This window comes from Pinus tabuliformis, chromosome 9, assembly GCF_031772625.1.
Source record: "Pinus tabuliformis cultivar Carrire ecotype Pingquan chromosome 9, CPIR1, whole genome shotgun sequence".
Taxonomy (NCBI): domain Eukaryota; kingdom Viridiplantae; phylum Streptophyta; class Pinopsida; order Pinales; family Pinaceae; genus Pinus; species Pinus tabuliformis.
This window is the reverse complement of record NC_142307.1, coordinates 785,378,863-785,386,383: the sequence shown is the minus strand read 5'-3', so window position 1 is coordinate 785,386,383 and position 7,521 is coordinate 785,378,863. Positions and strand designations below refer to the sequence as shown.

At 38.8% G+C, this 7,521-nt stretch overlaps 1 protein-coding gene across 1 annotated transcript; it reads right to left on the bottom strand.

Moving 5' to 3' along the window:
- Positions 1-3,056: 3,056 nt before the first annotated feature.
- On the bottom strand, positions 3,057-5,532 carry LOC149151085 (uncharacterized). Its single transcript, XM_089440442.1, has 2 exons — positions 3,431-5,532; positions 3,057-3,306 (listed from the first exon to the last, which is right to left on the bottom strand). The coding sequence occupies exon 1, from the start codon at positions 5,362-5,364 to the stop codon at positions 3,676-3,678; it is 1,689 nt and encodes a 562-aa protein (XP_089296568.1). The 5' UTR covers positions 5,365-5,532; the 3' UTR covers positions 3,057-3,306; positions 3,431-3,675.
- Positions 5,533-7,521: the final 1,989 nt, after the last annotated feature.

Here is a 7,521-nt window from a genome sequence, read left to right as displayed (position 1 = left end):
CGGCTGGATGACAATGGCTAGCCTTCACTTGCTGACATTCGAGACATCTTGCAACGAATTGGACAATATCGTGTTTCATGCCTGCCCAAAAGAAGAATTTCTTTGTATCAGCATACATTTTCTTTACACCAGGATGTGCACAATACAATGCTCTGTGGGATTTCTCAAGGATGGTGTTTCGGAGATCTTCATTATCATAAATGTACATCTTTCCATGGAATCACAAAATTCCATCATTTTCTAGTTCATATCTGTCAAATTTAGGTTCTTTTGGATTTTTTTTATTGAGCTCGGATTTTACTTTTAAATACCAACTCTCTCTCAAGAGATGTTCTTGTACTTGATGCCTTAAGTCTACCTTGATAAGTATGAGGAAAAATATCTGAGGTCTTCTGCTTAAAGCATCTGCCACTATGTTCTCTTTTCCTTTGATGTGTGAAATTCCAAAGTCACACTCACTTAGGAATTCACTGCATCGTATTTGCATTCAAGTCTCTTTGAGTAGACAAATATTGTAGACTTTGATGGTCGCTTTTGAGCATAAAGCTTCCCCCTACTAGATAGTGTCTCTATATCTTTAAAGTTAACACTACAACGACTAACTCTAAATTATACGTGGCGTAGAGTACTTCATGAGGCTTTAGCTTTCTTGAGGCATATGCTATTACTCCTTTGTCTTGTATTAATACTGCACCTAATCCTTTCTTGGATGCATCGGTACACAGAGTTAAGTATTTGTCCATATCCGATACTCGTAAGATTGTTGTGCTAGTCAACAATCTTTTAATTTTAGAGAATGCTCTATGACATTCCTTAGTCCATTCATACCTAACTCCTTTACGCTGGAGGGTTGTGAGAGGCTTTGCAATTTTGGAGAATCCTTCTACAAACCTTCAATAGTAGCCAACTAAACCCATAAAGCTTCGCACTTCATGTGCATTTTTCAGTATCGACCATTCTATGATTCCCTTTACTTTCTCAGGATCTATTGAGATCCCTCCACCTGATATAATATGACCCAAGTAATGAATCTTCTTCTAAAAGAAAGAACACTTGGATAATTTTCCATATAATTGGTGTTCTCTGAGGAAAGATAATACTATTTGCAAATATTCTTCATGCTCTTTCTCATTTTTGGAGTAGATGAGAATATCATCTAAGAAGACTTGTACAAATTGGTCGAGATATTTGCGGAAAACACTATTCATAAAGTTCATGAATATTGCTAGTGCATTGGTCAACCCAAATGGTAGAAATGGGAATTCATATGCTCGAAGCGTGTTCGGAATGCAGTTTCAAGGATATTGCTTTCCTTAATTCTTAATTGATAATAACTTGACTGTAGATCGATCTTTGTAAAGATAGAAGCTTCTTTCATTTGGTCGAAGAGGTCATCAATTCAAAGCATTGGATATCTGTTATTTATTGTAGCTCGTTTTAAAACTCATTAGTCTATGCATAGTCGCAAGGAAACATCCTTCTTCTTGACACAAATTACAAGTGCACCCCAAGGCGAAGTACTAGGTCAGATGTGTCCTATATCTAGTAGTTATTTTAGATGGATTTGTAACTCTTGAAGTTTAGGAGCTGTCATTCTATAAGGTGTTTTAGAGATTGGTTCTGTATTGGGTTTCAATTCTATTGAGAGATCCAACTCTCTATCCTAGTTGTTCTTTGGGAAAAACATCTGAAAATTCGGATAACATTGGATATTGCTCATATACCTGATAACCTTTTCTTAAGTAAAGCTTCATTTGCATTGCTGAGGTGAAGTGTAAAGATACTTTCCTCTTAATAACTTGGATTTGGATTGTTTCTCCTTCATCATTTATACAGAGAATTGTTTTTTCGTAGCAGTCTACCCATGCTTGATGAGCTTCTAACCAATCCATACCTATGACGAGTTCATAAGTTCCTAGGGTTGTGACATAAAATTTTAACCTAGTCGAATAGATCCCTAGATCAATTTTGCATTCCTTCACACTTAAGTCTATGGATTGAAGTTTTCTTGAAGCCATTTCTACCGGTCTGAAATACTTTTTCTTGCGGGTTGCCAACTCACATTTATTTAATGCATATGACGAAATGTAATTATCAGTAGCACCAGTATCAAATAATATTTTGAGTTTTATGCCATTATTAGTACTTGAAGATTCCACTATAGTGGACTGATGTTCTGCCTAATTGTTATTGAATATTGCATGGATTCTATGATACCTAATGAGGCTTTCAGACAATCACGTTGCAAATGCGGTCCTCCATATCCCCAACAATTAACTTGGGATGATCCCCTTGAGTCAGATTGTAAATTTATAGAAAAGGAACTTTGCCCTCTTGTGCTACTTCCTCTCGTGCTTTTTCCTCTATTATTAGTTCCTCGAGATTTCCAATGACTTGCCTTTGATGATTCAACAACTATAGTATTAACCAGTGTTGCACACATCGCGATCGGGATTTAATCGGCGCCGGGAAAAAAGCGGAAAAAATCGTTAAAATCGGGAAAAAATCGGAAAAAAGCGGGAAAAAATCGTTTGGCACAAAAATATTCATTTTTTTTCAAATTTTTTCAATTTTTTTAATATCTAAACCATCTACAACATAAAATAAATACATTGACACATAAATATGATAAAAAAACTAATATATAAGATGTTTAATATCATTTCTAGCGCTAAAATCACACATAACATTGAATCATGTCCTGAATAGTAAGTCCTGAGTCCCAAGTCCAACTCAGCCTCAAAATATCAACAAAAAATATGATAATGTATCTCATCATGTCATAATGTCATATACAATAAAATGAAAGTCTAATCCTATTGATTTCCTCTGCCCCTCTTGCGAGAAAATGGCACAACTTTCTCTTTCCCTCTAGATGTAGAAGCTGGTGCCTGTGGTGGTGGAAATGGCAGTGGAGTCTGACGTGCTCTAGAAGCTGAAGAACTAGTAGTAGCAGCTACAGGAGGCTGAGGTGGATGGAGACCACGTCCTCTACTGGTGGTAGTGGTAGCCCGGGTAGCCCGGGTAGGCGGTGTCACCTCCTCCTCCTGCTCCTCCAACTCCTCCTCCTCCTGCTCCTGCTCCTCCTCCTCCTCCTCCTCCCCCTCCTCCTCCCCCTCATCCTGCACTAACCAATCCTCAGTGGGATCCATGAGAGGCCTCTCGGTCTCAACCCTCCATTCAGCAGTGGTGTCAATCCCATCCAATGAGATGGCTTCCGTATCAGGTGTCTTCTCTAGTTGTTTCACCCACAATCGAAGATTGTAGTAGACATAGACCATGTCATTAAGTCTATGGGACTCCAACCTGTACAAAGTTCATGAAATAATAAATTAATAATTAATATTATAAAAAAAATATTGTTTAAAACTTTAATGAATTCAAAAATTTATTTGGAAATTTGCAATATTTTAAATGTTTAAGTGTTAACCTATTGCGCTTCTTGTTGTGTATTTTTTCAAATACACTCCAATTGCGCTCACATCCCGAGGAGCTGCATGTTTGGCTGAGGATCCGCACGGCAAGATTTTGCAAAAGGGGTACTCTGCCACCATACATCTTCCACCATGCGTCTACAACAAAATTACAAAGAAAATTTTAAATAAACATAAGAAAAAAATGGAATTTGAAGAAACAATGAAATTTGAAACAAAGTTACAAAGTACATACTACAAACTAAAAAATACCTGGCATTTTAACCGTCCTATCAATGACAGCCATCTCAAAGCCAAATGTGCCAGCTGACAACTTATATTGCTCAATTTGTCTAGAGACCTCCATACGTTCTTCTGAAGTTCTCACCATCTTCTGGACACAGGTTAATAATCCTTCCACGACCTCAACATCAAAATTAAACCCACATGCATAAGAAAATGCAGGGTTCAGGAAAAGGCCAGCAGCATGAATGGGACGATGGAGTGTGTTGTTCCATCGCTCATCAATGACGTTCCATAGAAGGAGTTGTCTCTGGAACCCATCATCTCCCTTGTCATCATAGTAGGACCGAATGGCTTCTTTGGCCCTATCCATGGCTTCATACAAATAGCCCATTGCGGGCTTCTCACCATCAACCAACCGAAGAACCTTTACCAAAGGTTCTGTAACAGCGCACACCTCCTGCACTCCCGCCCAGAAGTCCTCCTGGTATGAAACTAGTCTGCAGACGGCCTCTCCTTCTGGTTTGCGGCTCATTGACGAAGCACGCCACTCCTCTGAAAGAAACATTCTCTTCAAATCCCACATAGAATTCAAGAGGGATTGAAGAGATATGAAACTCGTCGCAAACCGTGTAATGGCGGGGCGCACCAACTCTTTGTTGTTGGTGCATTTTCTCATCAAGCTAAGCACAGATGTGTGATTGTAAATAAATTTTGTGATGCTTTTTGATGAGTCAACAACCTCTTTGACAAAGGGAATTTTCCCAATGTCCTCTAACATCAAATCAATACAATGGGCAGCACAAGGTGTCCAAAATAAAGTAGGATGCCTGTCCATAAGCATTCTACCAGCAGCAACATAATTTGCAGCATTGTCCGTTATGACTTGGACAACATTTTCTGCACCCACCTCCAAAATAAACACATCCAGCAAATCACATAAAGTTTTTGCATCTTTGATTTGATGAGTTGCATCAACAGATTTGATAAACATAGTCCCCAAGGGACAACTAACCAAGAAGTTTATAAGGGTTCTCCCCTTTTGGTCAGTCCAACCATCTGACATAACAGTGCATCCTGTTTGTGCCCATGATGCCCTAAAATCCTCCAATCTTTGGGTGCAGTCACGCTTTTCATCTTGAAGAAGCCGGCCTCTGAAATCATGAAGAGAAGGGAGTTTGTACCCCGGGCCAACACTGGCAATAGCATCAACAGTAGGTTGGAAAAATGGATTATTCCTTATAATGCTGAAAGGAATATCACTCCAGAGGAGAAATTTTGTCATCAACTTGTCAGCTTTTTCTTTTTCAGTTCTTTTTAGCATTGAACCAATAGTTGGTTGTGAACCAGGTGTGGTTCGAGGAACAAAATATGATGATGCAGCTACCGGATTGACTGACGCTGCAGTAGAACCTGTGCCACTTGGCCCACTTCCTTCAACTGACCTTTTTAGTTGCCTTTTGAGTTCTTCTTTGGCGTCTCTAGTGTGCTCTAATTCTCCCAATGCTCTCATGGCTTTTTGGATAATTTCAGCATTTGTCTTTAGACAGGGCCCCACATCACGTCCAGGGATTTGTGCAAGGTGGAACTTCAACCTGTACACCCCCCCGAATATTTCCTTTCCACCCAACTTGCAATACAAGTTTTGTCTATCATTCGGAGTTTTAGGGTCACCATATTCCCAGAAAGGATCCAATTTCCTTGGCATGTTTGTTTTTGAATTTTGAATTTGCAAACCTATGGAAAAATAAGGATTAGGAAATAGGAATTTAGGATTACATAAATGATAATAGTAAATACAAATTACAATTTAGCATTTGCAAAATTACAAGCTAATTATTTCCAAAATCCCAATTTCTAAACCCAAGTTACCCAACCAAATGCCAAAAAACAATGAAAAATAAAAAAAAATAAACAATGTTTAAAGAAAATGAGAAAATAAAAATAAAAAATTGGTTCTCATAGTCATAACAAATAACCCATCCCAAATCAATGAAAAATTTCCAAAAATTCTTTAAAAACAATGAAAAACAAAGTTTTTATAGAACCAAAACAAAAAAAAATTAATCTACATACCTGGTTTATGGACAAATTGGCGATCTTGGCTTGGATTCCTCCTAAAATCGCTTCGATTCGCTCCCACAACCGACGGCAACCCTCTCCCTCACTTCTTCTCCTTCTCCTCCGCGGCGGACTGCTGAATGAATTAAAAAAAAATCGTTTTTCCCATATAAAACCCCGCTGCCGCGCGCCCTCACGATTTTAAGTGAAAAAATCGCGATTTTATCGAAAAAATCGCGATTTTTTCGATAAAAATCGCTATAAAAAAAAGGGGCGATTTTTTCGATAAAAATCGCGCTTTGAATCGGCGAAATTAAAAAATCGCGCTTTTACGATAAAATCGCGATTTTATCGCGATTTTAACAACACTGGTATTAACTGTCATGGAAGCTCTAGCCCGTACTCTTCTCGGGGTAAATCTATTACCATAAGGAGGTGGTCTCGAGCTACTTCCCCTGAAGAAGTTTCAGGGATCTTTTCTGGGGAATCCTGGTTTGCAAGGGTCTTGTCGGCCTGACATCCCTTTTTATCCCTAGATGTTCTTCTGCATAACAGCACATTCAACTGCCTCTGTTATTGATAATGGCTTCCACATTTTGACCATGGCCCTGATTCGAGGATTTAATCTATATACAAAGCACTCAACTTGATGTTTGTCAGTATCTAGATAAGGAATATATTTCACGAGTTCCATAAACCTTATCTGATATTATTCCACTGTTTTGTTACCTTGAAATAGCATATGGAAAGCTTTGGCTTGCTGCTCCTGAAAGTAAGGTGGTAAGTATTTAGCACAAAATATTTCTTCAGACGACTCCCAGGGAACATTATCTGTTGTGAGGTGTAATTATTTTTCCAGATGTCCCCACCAAATCAAGGCACTTTCCCTTAACTAAAATACGGAAATTTTTGTTTTGGAGGTATTTGTTCATTCCTTCTAGCCATGCTTCAACGCGTTCTCTAGCTTGTCCTCCTGAAAATTTTGGGAGTTTAATTTTCTGCAGCTCCCTAGAAATATCTTCCTTTGATTGTCTATAATCAGAACCTTTGGGCTCCGCTGGATTTATTTCTTCAAGTTGAGGTTGCTCTTCTTTGGTATTAGCTATTGGCGGCCCTTTTAATGTTTCCAAGATGGCTTCCAATGAGCGCATTATAACGGTTAACTCAGGTGCTGAAGCAGTTGTCGTTGATGATGGTCTCGGTGCTCGCAATGGTGATGACGACGATGGTAGCATTAGCGATGGTGATGGTGATGACGACGGTGGTGGCATTGGCGATGGCGATGCTACCTGATCATTTCGTTGTCGTTGATATGTCCTTACCATCGCAACTTTTCTTGGATACATAATAAAATTATGAAAATCTTAGTTACACTTTTAGATTTAATCTATATAATTCTGTAAATTCAAGCTCACAAAGGGTTATAGTTATTTTTTTTGCTATTATTACCTGCAGCCAGGTCTTATTGGTACCAAGGTCAAGGAGGGTCGTATCGCTACCTCCTTGCCCTAATGCATGGTGACTTATCCTGATGCGTAATACTACTTATCAAAATGCATTGGCCTTTTTAGACATAAGAGCAGAACCATACTTTATATCGATCAAAGTTGAATGAAGATCAAAGCTCACTATGATTCAAGATATGATGCAGATAGGAGCCAAGTAGCTACAATGGGGCTCCACAGATGAACATGTAACCGATGCATTGATGAAATCCCTTCCTAAGGGAAACGATGAGTATTTTTGACAAGTTTGGGCTTGTGGATATCTCCTCGTTTGAGAGGGAGTGCAGATGGACACCATG

Bases quoted from the DNA above. Each gene is read 5' to 3' on its own strand.
- LOC149151085 (XM_089440442.1), bottom strand. From the start codon at position 5,364: ATGCCAAGGAAATTGGATCCTTTCTGGGAATATGGTGACCCTAAAACT.